This window comes from Melanostigma gelatinosum, assembly GCF_949748355.1.
Source record: "Melanostigma gelatinosum genome assembly, chromosome: 19".
NCBI classification, from domain to species: Eukaryota; Metazoa; Chordata; class Actinopteri; order Perciformes; family Zoarcidae; genus Melanostigma; species Melanostigma gelatinosum.
The window spans coordinates 9,655,802-9,672,833 of NC_136652.1; the positions used below are offsets into that span (position 1 = coordinate 9,655,802).

The 17,032-nt window shown below is 40.3% G+C and overlaps 1 protein-coding gene across 1 annotated transcript; it reads right to left on the minus strand.

Moving 5' to 3' along the window:
• Positions 1-2,452: 2,452 nt before the first annotated feature.
• clu (clusterin) lies at positions 2,453-11,101 on the minus strand. The gene is made up of 10 exons (XM_079291004.1): positions 11,028-11,101; positions 7,401-7,566; positions 6,792-6,940; positions 6,317-6,487; positions 5,793-5,963; positions 5,487-5,688; positions 5,022-5,162; positions 4,186-4,412; positions 3,542-3,717; positions 2,453-3,196 (listed from the first exon to the last, which is right to left on the minus strand). The coding sequence occupies exons 2-10, from the start codon at positions 7,516-7,518 to the stop codon at positions 3,184-3,186; spliced, it is 1,368 nt and encodes a 455-aa protein (XP_079147130.1). The 5' UTR covers positions 7,519-7,566; positions 11,028-11,101; the 3' UTR covers positions 2,453-3,183.
• Between the last annotated feature and the right edge of the window lie 5,931 nt (positions 11,102-17,032).

Sequence of the window (17,032 nt, forward strand, 5' to 3'; positions counted from 1 at the left end):
GTTTAAAGATTCATCTGGTTTCCCAAATCGGGCAGTCGGCACTATGCAAGCACGGCGATGCGGCCTCGCACACCAACTATACTTATGTTTGTACTCTGATAGTAGCAACTGTGTGAACAGTGTAGTCTGTATCTCAGATCTTCCAGAACACCATCTACTGTATGTTTGGGATTCATTTAGCCCTTTTCTAATTCTGGAGTCCCCCCCTCTCTCCCCTCTCCCCCCGGCCCAAGAGGGAAATCCAGATCAGTGTCTTATCAGGACAAGTCTGCAGGATGCGACTCTTGCTGGTTGTAGATGAAGCTTAACAGGTTTACAGTCTGAGACCAGTCAGCAGAATGGGGAGACCTGAATGACCCAACTGCACTTTGAACTCTCTCTCTCCCCCCCCTGTTTGCATGTTGGTCTTGTCTTTCACATGTTTTTTTTTTAAAGCTTTAAGAAGAAAAAGATAATAATTCACCACTCAAGTTTGGTTTTCTTCAGTACATCCTTAGAAACGTTGAGGTTTTTGTGCCAGTAAAAGATCCGGTGTTGTTTGGTTAGTTATTATTTGAACTGCTTTGTCCCTGGAGCTTCCTGTGTGTTCGTGAAGGATCTGTCTCCTACTAAAGCCTTACTTCCCCACAGGTGTTCAGGTGTCCACGGTGGCTGACTGACCCCTCTTCCTTGTTGTATCAAGGGTCGCCTTCTTTTTTTTGTTTTTTGTTTTTTTTCTGCTGTTGAGGATGATGATTTACTTCTGGTGTGTGTGTGTGTGTGTGTGTGTGTGTGTGTGTGTGTGTGTGTGTGTGTGTGTGTGTGTGTGTGTGTGTGTGTGTGTGTGTGTGTGTGTGTGTGTGTGTGTGTGTGTGTGTGTGTGTGTGTGTGTGTGTGTGTGTGTGTGTGTGTGTGTGTGTGTGTGTGTGTGTGCTGTTGTTTCCAGTTGTTTCCAGACCTGGAACTTAATACCATTTAAAACCCTCTTATGTTTGCTAGCACAATAGCTCCCCATTCACCCAAACGGTAATCCAGGCAGGCAGGAGCAATCACAAAGTCTTTGATGGGATTTTGAATGCTATATGCTCCCAGATCTGTGTTGTATATTGTATATGATACACACTTTTGGACTCCTATGTAAATTTGCATTAATTGCTGACTAACAGCGAAAGAATATTCTATTTAATTTCTTCTCTCTTGGCTGTGGGATCCTAGATGTTTAACTGCATGGATGTACTGTATCTCTGCAGAGTCAACTAGCAGCTGTGTGATTTTCACACAAAAATAAAAAACGGCACAATATTTTAAACGCTGCTCTCTTTGCTGTCTTTTTTTAAACGGTTTGTTAAAAAGCCCCCTTATTTCACTCTGCTTCTTTTATGAGCAGTAAGGCACTACATGACAACACCACGTTCTGCCAAGGTTAGAGCACTTTGGGATATTTTACATGAGTTTTATTTTTGTGCGGTTTGCTTTTTTTTTTTTTTTAAAGTGGACCAGGCTAAGTAAACCTATTTTAATCAACAGTTGCTTATTTTCTCACAGCTGCACAGTCCTGATGAAGCAGAGCTGAGTTTGTCACTAAAAGTTTAGTTTTTTTACTGATGGATCAATTGTTCCCTCTTCAAAAAAAAATCCCAAACAAATTGTTTTTCTAAGCAATATATTATTTTACAGCAATATTTTAATTTACAGGCCTGTGTGGTTTACATTTTCTTTTTAGTTCGGTTTATGTGAAATCTTTTATAGTTCCAGTAGCAATTAATGGGACAAAAAAAATCTTAATTACAGAAGAATTAATCGTGAAACAGCTCAAATTTAAAGAAAAACACCGTATAAGAGAATAATTTAGTACTGGAAGGATTGAGCAGACAATGAAGACTCAAGGAAAGTGAAAACACAGCAGCAACACCTGCAAATCATTATCGAATTAACCTTCATCGAGAGAAATCTCAAGGACAATCAAACCAAACAGGAAGCAGCTGAGCTGAGAAGAGTGCAGTTTTTTGACTTTTTGCCATTTTTGCAAACAGAATATGTTTTGCTGTAGAGTGGAGTAATATCTACCTGAGCAGAGAATGAAGGCGCTCTCCCGCTGTGTTCCAATAGAGCTTCTCTCTGCTTTGTTTACCGTGCTCAGTGCATGCTAGTGCATGTGAACGTGCCCCACTGGCTCATGGGTGCTGCATCGTGGATATTGTAAAAGATCTCTGCACTGCTCTCAGGTGGTTCGTTATAGCTAATGGCGTAGCGCCCACCTCAGGTTAGCACTGTTAGCTATGAGAGCCCAGAGGCAATAGACATGCTCTTATTTTTGTATTTAGCATCTTAAGAGACCTCCTGGGCTGCCTTAATCTTGAAAGTTGTTCGAAGTCATAAGAACTTTGAAGTCCCTGGCCACCGTGCACTCTCTGTATTAACACATTTTGATTCCTAAATGCATAAATCAACATTGCGAAAAAACAACTTTAAATAGAAACAAAGAAGCTGAGCATGTTTTATTAGATCTCCATTCCTTCATTATAGACTGTTGTACAGAGGGGCTCAAAGCAATCCTAAACATAATCAACTCCTGCTCCCCAACTTAAATCTCTCCAATCAATGAATTTAACTCCAGGAAACCAAGCACTTCCACCAACTCAGATAAGAGCTATAGAAGGGTAGATCAGGTCTTTACAGTCACAGAAACAGATTCAATTCTCTTGCTTTAAACTTTAGTTTTCTACAAATCTTTGCAACAAACAAAACATTAGTTTCTTTTTTAACTGTGGCGAAGGAAATGTCAGTTTAATCTTTATTGCTTTAGAAAGGCTGAATGCAGAGAAAAACAACCTTCCAGACTCAATTACAGACGTTTTGAATTTATACAGAAACACAAGCAGAAATCACTGAAGTTCTATGGCCCCTTTTTGCAAAGGCCAGCTCACATATGTTTTAAGGCCTTCATGTTGAAGGTACTATAGACATGAGTAGGCTGCTATCTACATCTACTGGATATCTTCTCTTACAGCAGAGCTCGAATGTAACAATACACATCTTTGAGGTTAAACTGAGTTGTTTTCAAAAGCGGGACTTGAAGAGGATTTCCAACAGATCCAGTGGGTTGTCTTCAGGTTTTATGTCTTCTCGGGTGTGTTTGTCGCCGGGGCCTCCAGTGTGTTTTGATGAGTCCAGAACATTCACTTGTCACCACAGGTTGGGACTTTATTTGACCACACTGGAAAAAGAGAGAAAGAGATCGTCCGTGATTACTTTATATCCTATCGCCTTTAGAAAGTTGATTTTCAGACAAACTGAAGTCAGAGGACTTTGAGTAGGTTGCGTTGCTAAATAACCACATGACAGCAGCTCTACTCTGTTACTTTGGTCCACTGCCGTTACTGTTCTCTACAAAATGAGAAATTCTAGCAGCTCTGAAGCTCAATCGTAGGTGACCTTGAGGTCATGTGGCAGTTCAATACGGAGAAACATAATCAAGTAACAAGAAAACATACCAGTGCTTTTAGAAATACTTTGAGCTTTTTGGAAAATAAACACAGGTCAGCTGTTCCTCGACACTCACACGCTGGCTTCCTTGTAGCGGTCCAGAGCCTCCTGGGCCACCACCTCAGAGAACTTGGGGTCGGTCCAGGGGATGTCTCTCGGCACGCTGAACTTCACGGGTGGAGAGTCGAAGAGTTGCACAGACACATCTGTTTCTCCGGGCTGATTTTTGTCATCAGTGTCTGTGCTGTTAACCTGCAGTACAGGGACGGTTTCAGTTCATCTGTTAGTGTCACTTAACAGCCTCAACAGACGTGCATTTCCAATACTGATGTACTGCAAACTGTTTGTATGCTGATATAGTGGCTTTTACTGCTGCAACTTTGTTTATTTGGTACTTTTTAAAGTTGCATTATTTTTGCAACGCCGACAACAACAAATAAGTACGTTATTAATAGTATTAAATCCAACTTGCAAGGTGGTCGTCATGCTAAGAGTATGTGTGTAAGGATGTATTGTCCCCCAAAAGAAACAATTGTCATGCATTAAAGGTATTGCTGACAAGAAAAAACAGGCGTGTCACAAAGTGACACTTTCAAACAATTAAAATAACCAAATAATTCATAAAAACATGTAAATTGTTAGGAATTCGTGTTCTTTTCTGATTTAGGAAAAGCTCCATCAGTGACTACACGACTAACATGAAGTAGCATGCGATAATACCATCTGAACCCGGAAGACGTCGTCCTTGGCGTTGGTGTTGTTCGCCAGAGACGACACCCAGCCGAACTCCCTGTTGAGTTGATCCAGGATTGAGGAGGTGTTGAACATCTGCTCCTTGAACGTCTTCAGGAGGCTGTTGTACTGCTGAGTGAAGCGCTCGGCCATGGCCAACGCCTCCTCCAGGTCCTCCTTCAGAGGGCCCTCTAGAGGTTTCGTCCCGGAGCAGTCTGTGAACGAAACGTCATCATTGTGAGCTCGAGTAAAGGAAGAAAAATCACTTTTCTTACGACACTGGGATTACATTAATTAGAAGAGGACACGTTTGTTTCATAGCATGATTTTTTAATGTTGCTTGGCATTTTGATCCCAGATTAAATCACGTCTGACCAAGGACTTTCACTGTGGTGTATTTCAAAATTTAAACAGTGGCCAAAAAGGTTATTGATGTTTAAACATTAAAGAAAATCCTTTGAAGCCCTTCCTGTTTCCAAAAATGATGATAAATCCTGATTGTGTTGCTCTAATAGAAGCATCTCTGTCATTATTCAGGTCTGAAGGAGGAGTCTGCATGAAAGGACACAGCTGCACCTCACTGCCCCCACTTGGAAGGTTATTATTAGTTTTAATACATTTTGCACTACTCATTCATTCATTCATCGAGGATGTTATTCATATTTTATTCCAATTCAACATATTTGTCCTCAGTATTGCGTGTTATTTGTTTTGTTTGGCAGCTCATATGTTACACATCTTGTATCAATGTCAGTGTGTTGGACTAATATTGATCACAGAACACAGAAGAAAGAATGAAACACTTCATCGGCGTGCTGTGTTACCGATATGCTGGATCTCTTTGCATTTCTGACACTCGTCGCGGAACTTGAGGCAGCCGGCTGAGTTGCGGCGAATCTCTCTGCAGGTCATCTTGCCGTTGCCAAAAGGTTTGGTGACGACCACGTCCTCGTTCACGCTGCCGTCTGCGACCAAACACACGGTTGTTTTTGCAATTTACATTTATGGTTTGACTAACGAAATGTTCCCAACCTTTTTCCTTCGGGTACCAACAACTATGATGACTGATCTTTGTAGCATGGTTTGAAATGGTGATTTATTCTTTTGTCATCAAGTGTTTTAAAATCATTTCTCAACTTCCTGTATAAGACACAATTGTAACGTTTACCTGTGAAAGATATTTTCGACTAAAATGTGCAGTTGTATCACACAGCGTCAAAAGACAATTAAAACCTGTAAAATCCTACGAAACAAGTAAAGAGAGCGTCAGAATATGTCAGAAAATGTACCTTCATTAGGAGCTGTGTCTGAGTCCATGTCCATCATGGAGCCCATAGAGCTGAAGAAGTTCCTGCCCATGCCCATCATGGGGGAGAACAAATTCTGGAAGCCGTGGAACGGATCTTGGAAGAGAGAGCGAATGCTTCTTCTCGGTCCCAGGAAATTGGGAAAAAAGAAGACCGGAGGGTTGTAGTGCACATGATCAGCCACCTGAGACACAAGAAGAACACAGAAGCCTGTTAACGCTCTTTGTTCTGCCGCTAGTGTGCTGTTGTATCCATATCACTTTTGTTGATAATGTAGGTAAACAGTACCTTCATACTGTCTGAAAATATGCTGTCCACACCATCGGCCATCTCTGTGTATTTCTCTTCCAGGTTCTTGAGCTCTTTGCTCTGACGCTGGCCCTCCTGCTCCAGGACGTCGATGTTCTCCCCGTTGATCCAGATGGAGAAGGGAGACGTCCTGTTTAGCACCTCCTCCAGCTGCAAATAAAAGGAGAACTTTTGATTTTCAATCCAAAATCTGAAATATCTATATCCAAAATATTTGCTGTTGCGCGACAAGAAAAGCCACTGAAATGATTATTTGAATCCAAAGACATCACTCATAAGCAACATTGTGCACACTTGATCCAAGGTTGCATTACAGTCACTTTAGTTTAAGGGCTTCCTCCAAACAACCAGCAGTATTGATGTTTTCTCAAAGCAATTTAATGACTCAATGAAACTGCATTACATCCCTTATAAAGGGAGACATTGACCAGCTCATATCTGGATTATAATCAAAGCATGTATAATCTAGGATGAGCACATGTGTGTACATGCGATTGTCTGACCTGGCGTCCCACCAGTCCAGATCCACTGTTGCATGTTCGGGAGTAGTATTTTACGCAGGTTTTCTTCAGACAGGGCTTACACTCGTCCCACAGAGCCCTCATGGTCTCGTTACAAACCTCCTGCTCCTGCTCCAGCTTGGCCTCCATCTCCTGAGCCGTAAGTAGTGCTTCCTGGCGCGAAACAGAAACGAAACATTCAAGAGGTAAGCTCTTATTTTGGTAGGATCTTTAGCACTCATTGACAGTTGTTATCGTAGCATCTGGTGTCAGTTGAGATTTGGTAAGTTAGAACAAAGTGATTGTAATATATTTTGATTATTTTTGGTTGAAGATTGTTTTTAATCGTGAAAGAAACGTCTTATTACAGCACTGTTCATCCATTCATATGAGTGCATCCTATACTATTTAAAGAAACACCGTCTCATTCATCAGTGCTGGTATCTGACGCAGAACGCGTCATCGGGCATGTTTCTACCTCTTTCTGCTCCTTGGTTTTCTCCAGAGCGTCCAAAAACCTCTGGTGGTCCTCTGAAGATTTCTGCATCACGCTCTTCATCTCCTTCACTCCGTTAACAGCGGTGACGATCTGTTTATCCAGATACTTTTCTCCCTGGAGTGAGATCTCTGTAAAAAGCAAACACGACATATTTACTGCAGGTGTCGATTCACAGACTCCTGAATGTCTGCCCTACTGCGAACAAACTCATTATGTAATGATAAAATACACGCGGGATGTTTTTGTGTAATGCTTTTCTTGTTTTTCTTTATTTATATGCAATATTATTGATAAGAAAATGCCCTTTTTCTTCTTTCTGCACCCCGTGATACAGCCACATCCCCTTATTTTCACTGTAGGCATTTTCACACAAATATAAATATTTTTCTTTCATTTCATAAAATCTTTCGTAGTTTTCAAAAAGGTTGAGTTTGTTTAAAAAAGACCAGTTCACCGAAATTACAATAAATTTTCTTAATAATTGTTCCTTCTCTTGTGATATGTAGACAGTCGTACACGGTAACTTTAGTTGTAGTTGTGCAGCCTTTCAGTTATTTCTGCTGCAGCCGCAATATCATGTCAACTTACGGTGAAGATCTTCTTTTGATGGCGGAAGGATACAGTTGACTGAGGCCAGAAGAAGAGCCACCACAGCCAGAGACTTGGAGCCCTTCGTCTTCTTCATCATCATCATCATCATCAACATCCTCTGACTCTCACGGGGCCAGCAGGCAATGATGAGAAGAACAAAAACCTGGGAAATGAAACATCAACATCCAGGTTCAGTTTAAACTCCCGGCTTTGGTGTAATGTTGTTGTAATGCCCCTCCATCTCCTCTAGAGGGAGACACAAGCTGCAAAGTATCCAGTGACCTACGCAGCAGAAAATAACTGTCGCTGATCAGCAGTTTAAAAATAACAGCACTGATCAATACCGGCTAATAATTCAGACTCATGCCTGCTGAGTGACTCATTGACCTCCTCTCCTGTTTCATGCGCTTAAACAATTAAAAAGGACATCGTCACCAAACTGACCTCCGATCAGTGTTTCCTGTGACTTTGACTAACTATGCATTCTATAAAGCGAACATCTGGCCCTTTCTCTGTTGACCCATTTGCTCTATGACGTGTGCTCAGTCAGCTGCCTGTATATTTAGCAGAGACTGAGTGTAGCTCCTGATTTTTTCCAAATTCCCATAGACACACACACACACACACACACACACACACGCGCGCACACACACACACACACACACACACACACACACACACACTAGACAGAGAGAGAGTACACTAGACAGAGAGTCATCAGATGGATGAACTGGCCTTCTCTCCTCTCTGTGCAGCTTTTCCCAGGCAGCATACATCTCTGTCCGTGAGCCTCCATCCTATTGATTATCTCTGCAGCCGAACATAATCCTCCCTTTCCCCTCTCAACACACAGCGCAGCGATCTAAATGCACCAATCGAATGACATCATTTTAAAGTGCCAGAGGAAGTTTGCCAGCTATGATCAAGCAGAATGGGCAAAGTGAATAAGTGATGATTAGCGTAGATTGTGGGCAACATTAATATGCTGCTGTAACAGCAAAGCTGTAACCTGTAACTCTTCTGGTTACAGGTTTTCCACAATATTTATGAAAGCTGGCTGCAGGGTTGTTTTCCCATACAAAATACATTTCTTTACTTGCTTTCTCGAGCACTGCACAAAGTGACCATAACTGATTCATTTCACCACTTGGGACGCAGCAGAAACACGCTCTAAATGCAACACTGTCATTGTATCAAGATTAAGTTATGGTGAACAGTAGCGTCTTTACACACTCGACAGCCACGGAGCAACATTATCATTCATTTGGAGTTGTGTTTGTGGCCGAATGTAAGTCGAATATTCACTCTTCTAGCTCGGTTTTTGGTCTAATATGTTAACACGCGTTTTTATGGCTGCACACATGGACGGATTATGAGACGATGGGCCTCTGGTCACGGACATGCAAAAGACCTCTTCAACATAGGAGCAAGACACACCAACTTAATAGTTGTTCAGCTTCTTTTTTAGTGTTTTCTTTATCTTCGTCACACATTTCTCTGTGGTTTGTGTCTCTTTATGGTCATTTCGTGTCTCTTTGTAATCGTTATGCATCTCTCTCTGGTTTTGTGTCACTTTGTGATTGTTTTTTTGTAGATACTTTTGTGTTTATTTTGCCCTTTTCTGTCATCATTTTGCATCTCTTTGTGGTCATTTTGTGTCTCTTTGCAGCCATTTTGAGTCTCCTTATAGTTGTTTTCATCACTTTCTGGTTGTATCGAGTCTCTTTGTGTTCTCTTTGTGCTTCTTTGCCTCTGTTTGTAGTCATTTTATGTGTCTTTTAGGGCCTTTTGAGTCTCCACCTGGTTGGCAGTGTCTCTTTCACCTTTGTAGGTGAAGGTCAGGGGGCCCTGACACTTTTGGGTATATTAGGAAACATCTGGATACCTTAAAAATCCTTTAAAATTGTGGGTTAAAAAAAGAGTATTTTCTGAGGTTTCAGATACATTTTTCAGCAACTATTATAAGTATTATAAAGAAGATTAAGTCAATGTGCTGATGGTATAACCTCTCTGAATCTCTGTGCTTTTAATCTGCAGTGAAAACCAGCAAAAACAAAAGGGCTGAAGGCCCACCTGGGAGCTAAAAAACCTGTCGGATTGGATGGAGGAAAGAATGAGCAATGCATAAAAAACAAACAAACAAACAGACAGAGCCAGAGAGAGTTAAACAAACAGAGAACGGTTGACAGAGAGAAAGTTCAACAAATAACAAAGGAGAAATAATTGACAGATGTTTCCTCCAGGGCCTTCTAGAAAGTTCGGTTTCAGCTTCGTGAAGTCAATAAAACATCCGACGCTTTGTCAGAGTCCATATCTAAAACTAGTTTATCCTCCATCGCATAGCAATACATATATCACGTTATAATAACACTATAGTAATATTAAATTGGTATTATTGTGTTTTTATATAACATGTTAGGCGACAATGTGGTATTCTCTTTCTTTTCTATACAGCGTACATTTCATAGCATTGTAATATTACTGTATAGTGTGTGTATATTGCACATACTGCAAGTTATATAAAACACAACTTTAATATGAACTGAAAGGTTTTGTGGATTCATTGCTTAAAAGCAAGGATTTTGCGCAATGTATTCATCATCTACGTAATTCCTGACTTCAGTGTTTACTTACCTCTTACTGTGCTGCTGTGACACATGGAGTCAGTAAAGATTGATGATATCTTATCTTTTTGAGCTGCCATGTGTTAAATATCTGTAACATTTATACATCAGCTGATAACTGCAGCTGATGCTTGTCTTCACTGTCGATTAATTCCCCTTCTGTTTTTGTCTCAAAGCTGTACACACACACACACACACACACACACACACACACACACACACACACACACACACGACTTCTCCAATGTCAGAAGATGGAACAATGAACTAATCTGGATCATTTGGGCTCTATTTGCTACAAATGGGACACGGTCACATGCGACCTCATTCTGGCCTCATTTCAGATGTTTGGAGATTTCTGCACCCAAAGGATTTACCTGTCATGGTTACAGAGAAATTAGGGTCAGTTCTAATGTGCAACATTCTCCATTTTTAGAACTGCTAATACAGCAAATAGCTTTTCTACAACATATACAGTTGGAGGACTATTATCATTATTATAACTGACAGCATTTTCTTAAAATCCTCTGTCACTGTACATCAGTTCTGTGTCAAATAGCAAGGTAATCTTCCTATTTTAAAGTTAGTATTGCTGCTGGCTGCGCCTAGACTAAAGTGTGTTAAAGTGAACCAACCATATGATGTCATCTGTCCTAATCCAGTTGTTTTGATCCAAAGATGGAGGTCACACCCGTAAGCAATACAAAACAACAGCTGTCACCTTGTCAGCCATGATGTCTGCACCAAGAAAAATAACTGAGGAGACCGGATTTAAAATGAAAAAATAAATACAAACACACACACACACACACACACACATTATACATACAAATGAAAGTTATGCAGACATTTCATAAGCTGAACCTGGGAAATGCGTTGCACTCTATTCTATTGTAATTCATCATAACACTATTGCCACAGCTGGAATAGAAAGAGAGCATTTTCCTCTGAGCATCACCGAGCTGCACACTGTCAACAAAATAAAAGCCCTCTGACTCACCTCTGTTTGTTTCCTGAGACTCCAAACCGTCTGAAGCTGATCCAGTCTCTCTGCTGCTCGTTTTTATACCAGCGGATAACGGGGACGGTGCAGACATGTGACTCATGCAGCTACACCAAAACAAAAGACAATTTCCTGTATAACCCTTCAAAATAAATCTCAATCGTGAACGTTTCTTGTAGGGATAAAGTTTGGGCAAAAACGGCCATACAGTATACTACAGGTGAAAATACAGTTGTAGAGGAAGTAACCTACATCTTTAAATCTTTTTAGGAATACTAATACCACACGGTAAAAACACTCCAGTACTAATAAAATACCTGCACTGAAAATGTTGCTTATGTAGGCTAAAAGTAGGTTATGCCTAAGTAGTGTATCACAAAAATGTATTGTGTATTCATGTAAAAGCAGGATCTTACATTTGATTTTAAGTTGGTTGAGGTGTGTGGAGTTCATTTTTAAGTAAATCATTATTTTAATCTGCAGATTTGTTTTTTGACTAATCGATATTTTTGTAAATATTTTTAGTATTGTTAAATGCCATCACAATAAATCAGAGCCCCAAATTAAATGATTGAAATAATTAAATGGAGGAGCAGTAAATCCTCCCATTTGAGAAGCTGAAACCAGTTTGTACTGGTTTGACAGTTTGTAATTATGTAACTTGTTGTTCAATTGATCACATTTGATAAAAGAGGAGAAGCCCTCCATGTGCCGATATGTCAGCACACCTGCAAAGCAACACTTGTGGTTTTAGTGGTACTGAGTAATTTAGAAATTGTTATAATTAATGCAAACAAATCCTTGGTTGTTGTTGATATTCATCATAATGCTTCTATTTAAAGTCAGTGGATAGCTTTTAAACGGTGTTTTACATGTGTTTGGCCCTAGAGGGGAAAGTCATGTACGATTTCTCCTCAATACAGAGAATGTATAAGGTCAATACATATATTGTAGTACCTTATATATGTAACATATAAAACTAGCAATTTCACTTTGATTAATTGTTTTTTTATGTATACCAATCCTGAAGAGTTACTCCATTTCCTCCACTCGAAGGAAAAATATTTTTTTTACATTTACTTTGAAATCTGAATGCGTTTTCCTGTCGTTATGGTGTTCAGCTCTACTTGACTTGATGCTCATGAGCTGTAAGACTTTTCCACACGTTTTGTAATGTGTTGGCAGCAGCTCTCAGAGGGACAAACAGTTGATTCATCCTGACCGTGACTCAACATTTAAGGACTTAACGTTCACGTGTCTCTGTCTGTACCAAACCAAACCAGATTACATGTGCAGTTTCACACAAAATATGTAACCTTGTCTTATAAATCAAACGTTACTAGCAACATGCATAGTACAGATAATAACACAAATCCTACAATGGCAGCATGCATTAAGCAAAATAGTATTTAAAAATATTTATTTTCCTGCTTGTACAAGCCGTCATTTCTGCTGCGAAAACCGTTTGTTTCTTTAGTCAAACTGCGGAACAGTATGAACAGAAGGGTGTGGGGGTTACTGATAATTACTCACTGATATTAAATCTATCGAATAAAAAACAAAGACGCAACAAAGCTAGACTCGGTGTCTTTTTAATGACACTGTTCTGAATGAAAATCAGCCTGTGCCAACATGAGTTGTCACTTTCTGTTAGTGTGAGGACGTTTTGGGGATTTTAAAACAGCACAAAGGGGTTACAACATGCATGCACAAACAAACACACAACATGGTTTCATAGTAACTGAGGAGAACTGAATCAAGCACCTGTCAAACTAAGAATTAATGTATACTGAAGTATGTTTAAACAAATCAGTAATCCTTTGATTCTTATAAACAAGTGAGGACTGTGTCATCAAAGGGGATGGATGTTCCAGTAAATCTCTCTCTCTCTCTCTCTCTCTCTCTCTCTCTCTCTCTCTCTCTCTCTCTCTCTCTCTCTCTCTCTCTCTCTCTCTCTCTGACACACAATTCTACACTTATACACAGATTCCTTAGTTCTGTGTCAGCACAGGGTCTCTGTGCAGAGTTTTGCATCCATATCAAAACTTGTGATATTTGTCATGTTTTGAGAAAGGTTCTGGTATCTAATTAAATAAATACATTTAAATTCCCCACTTTTGAAACTCTTGCAAAATAAAAGAAATACGATATACCTTAGATTGTTATAATACACTTAATATTCATTTACACACACCCCACATACAGTATACTGCATCCCAAATATGCTCTCCGAGATAAAAGTGGAACTGATCATCCAAATTATTCTATTTTAAGTATTGTTAATGATGATATCTTCACATAAAATTGAATAAATGAACCAAGTCTGTGAATTTGTCGGCCGTCTTGTTCTTTGCTGCCTGCAGCTGAAGCACGTCCACATCAAATATCAAAGAGTTTCACTAAAAACGAATGTTTTAATTGTTCTGAGTCAGTTACAGTGTGTTCTATGAGGGATCAAGCTGTGTTGACCCTCAGTGCAAAAGCCGAATGTGACACTAGGTGGCAGGAGCTCCATTCATATTCAGCAAACTATTTCCCCTGGAGATCCCATCGCTGTATACAATCAGTATTTCAATTCTTTACTGTGTCGGATATATTTATTTTCCTTCCCAGTACTTAAGAATTAAGTCCAATTATGATTGTTATATGAATAAATATTTTGCTGCTGTCTGATTTCTGGCTGCTGACAACATTCCAGTGTTGTTCATTTGCCAAACTGAGTCACTTTGAGCCTGTTAACAGCATCCTGTTGGGTCTAAATAAATCAATAATAGCGACCCAAAAACATCTGCGTTAAGATCATGAGGATAGAGAGAATACTGGATTTACAGACGAGAGTGAGACACGGTGAAAAAATGTCCTCTGTCCAATATGGCCCCCACGTATGAAATTCCAGCCAGCCATGACACAGCATCCATCTCACTTAACAGCGACTCAGCTGTTGACATGACAGCAGCTTTATTTGATTTACGTCGACAAAACAAAGTTTCTATCCATTGAAAACATGGAAATGGCAGCACTAAAACCAGTGATCATGTGTGACACAAACTATTTTAGATTTGTTCTATCACTTTGTGTTTTTCTCTTTTTCTACCTCTTTTTCTGGAGACTTGTTTGCTTCACGACGCGCTCCAAATGGAGCTTCATCAAACCAAGATGCTTGTTGTTGTGAAATAGCAGTTTTCTGTGCAGGAGATGGGACTCTTGGGGGATCTTGCAGTGTTTATCCTTTACTCACACACTCACAGCGTTCCTACAAAATGCTCCTCATCCCATAATGTACATGCAAAACAATAAAAACGAAAAGATTCTGGAGCATTTTTAGCATTTTGAAACAATGGTAGTGTTACCAATACCAGAATGTAGCTACAGAAAGTTTCTGATAAACAGTTCTGGACAACTCGTGCACGATTCTTTTTTTTAGTTCCAACTAATTTAGATGATGCTAACAAAAAAAAGATTGTTTTTTAAAGATGAATGTGTAACAAAGCCTCGTCTTTGTGTTCCCTATCAACACTTATTCTTGTTTTTTACTGTCTCTTGTTTGCACTATCCACCATGCTGCTGTAATCCTGTAAATGTCCCCACTGCGGGGCTAGTAAACGATGATCTTATCTCATGATGTTGGGATTGTCACTTTGTTCTGGTGTTCGTGTAGATAAGTTCACTGCACATCTTAATCACAGTGGCGTGTCAGGGAATGTGACGAGGTTGCCTGTGTACTTGCTTGGCTCATAATGTGTTTCTAGTTTCTGTTTTTTGAAATACATTTTTTACACCAGATTTTTTTCATTAACTTTCAACCTTGTTGTCTTCAGAACCAACCGACATTCAAAGCAGGAGTGAGGGACTTTTTTTGAGCCCTAGCCAAACAAAGTTCAAACTATGTAGATTAAGCCTATACCTGTCAGTGAAAGCTTTCTGTATTTCAATGTAAACTGGAGTTTTAGTGTCTTTGGAAGTATCTAAGTGGCCGCCATGATAAGAGCTGTTAGAATTCTCTAAATGCTAAGGAAAGGTGCTTCAATGCTTCCTTTATTATCTCCTTTAGCATTGGGAACACCATGAAGAAGATTCCAGAGTCCAAGTCTTGAAATCTCTTCAAGTCTACAGCTCTGGCCAAAGCAGCACTACTGAAGCGAGAAAAGGGTAACCAACCATCGACTCTTACTTCCTTTGTTTACGTAATTACCAGTAACTTACGTAAGCTTGATCTTAACACCACACAGGCCAACGGTGCACATGTGGAGTTGCAACTTGCTGGCCTCGAGGTTCGTTCAGTTTGTGTTGCTCTGTGTGGACAGTTTACTAGCCGCAGACCCAGTGTGACTAAACTAATTATCCGTTACGTGACCCTTTGCAAACGTTTTTACTCCACTTTGTCTGTGTGTGTGTGTGTGTGTGGGGGGGGGGGGGCATCATGTGCCAAGCTGCTTTGGTGTTTAATTGGCCATCTAGTGATTTTAAACCATGAAGCTCTGCAGCCAATCCTCAGCCAGTGGCATGGGTTTTAATTTTAATTCAACACACTGATGCAGGGAGCTTTAAATGAGCTGCTCTGGCTTCAAACACAAAACATGATTATCATCACGCTTAATTGGTCCCATTGGTGGAACTGAATGACCCGTGTCTGACGAGCCACAGATGAACTTCAAACATTTGGATGATTCTGGGATCAATTTAGGGGAAATCGTGTTTCTGACCATGAGTGTGTTGGAATGTGCATGAACCGAATGATTAAGAAACGTCACGTTCTGATCAAAGGCTATAGTGGCTTCGTGATAAAGTCCAGCTGACTGATGTTGGTCATTACATTACCTCATGGGATCCTCATTTTTACAAACCGTAGCATCCAAAACCAAAATAACCTGAAAAGGAGAAGACGGGAGAGAGAAGGATGAGGCTTCAAAGCCATTCAGGAATGTGGAAGTAATCATCAAAAGGGCATTATTCACTCAGATTAAGGTTGAGTTGTAATGCAGAAAAATTTGGCAGCACTGAAATGTCGTGATGAGATCTTCTGAAGATCTTCTGTGGTAATCTATTGCAATCAATGTCCTTTTGGGCCTGGAAAGTGTTTCTCTAAATAGTTTTTCTTTATCCGCTGACCATTTGTTGACCACCTACACTACCGCTTCTATCCACAGGGACCGCCAAAATCAACACAGAATTAAAGTTCCTAGTAGCTTTAAGCACATTCAAATTTGATTGCAGGAATTTAACTTGTAACAGAGTATTTCTACACAGTGCTGTTTCTGTAAATGACCTGAGTACTTCTACCACCACTGCTTAAGTCTCTGAAAATACACAGGAGTTGTGTTCACCTTTAATAACTAGAATATACACACATCTTCATGTTACTGTGTGCGTATGTATATTTGAAAGTGTCATAGCGAGTGCAGGAGAAGGAAATAAAGGAGCTGAAACTCCACAATGCCAGACAGCCGCTGCTATTGCCACGTCAGCCGGACGGCCGGATGTGTGCGTTGGTGAGAATATTACACCTGCTGTTTAGTCTTACACTCTGGTAGTCGAGGTTAGCGGGATCAAGCTGAGAAGACTGCGAGCTGGTGCCAGACAGGGATTATAGCTTTGTGTGGGAGTAAGTGTGTGTTCACTGAAACTATTTTCCTGTCTTGCAGGCCAAGGCCATAGATATTCAAGGTGCTCGCACCGCAATGTTCAAACATTTGTTAGCAATTAGCCTCGACCACGAAACTGACTTTCAACAAAACACATGGACCCTCCCTCCCTCTCTCCTCTCTCTCTCTCTCTCTCTCTCTCTCTCTCTCTCTCTCTCTCTCTCTCTCTCTCTTTTCTGTTTTTCAGCCTGTCCCTTTTCCAGTCCCTCCCTCATTTTCCAGTTTCTTTGTTCCCCTCCCATATCTCTCTCTCTCTCTCTCTCTCTCTCTCTCTCTCTCTCTCTCTCTCTCTCTCTCTCTCTCTCTCTCTCTCCCTCTTTCTTACCAACCTTCTTCTTTGTTTTCATCCCCTCTCGCTCC

Bases quoted from the DNA above. Each gene is read 5' to 3' on its own strand.
- clu (XM_079291004.1), bottom strand. From the start codon at position 7,518: ATGTTGATGATGATGATGATGATGAAGAAGACGAAGGGCTCCAAGTCT. The intron at 6,488-6,791 runs GTAGAAACATGC...GTTTCGCGCCAG, and splicing joins AAACCAAGGAGCAGAAAGAG to GAAGCACTACTTACGGCTCA. The intron at 5,964-6,316 runs GTCAGACAATCG...TTTTATTTGCAG, and splicing joins CTGGACTGGTGGGACGCCAG to CTGGAGGAGGTGCTAAACAG.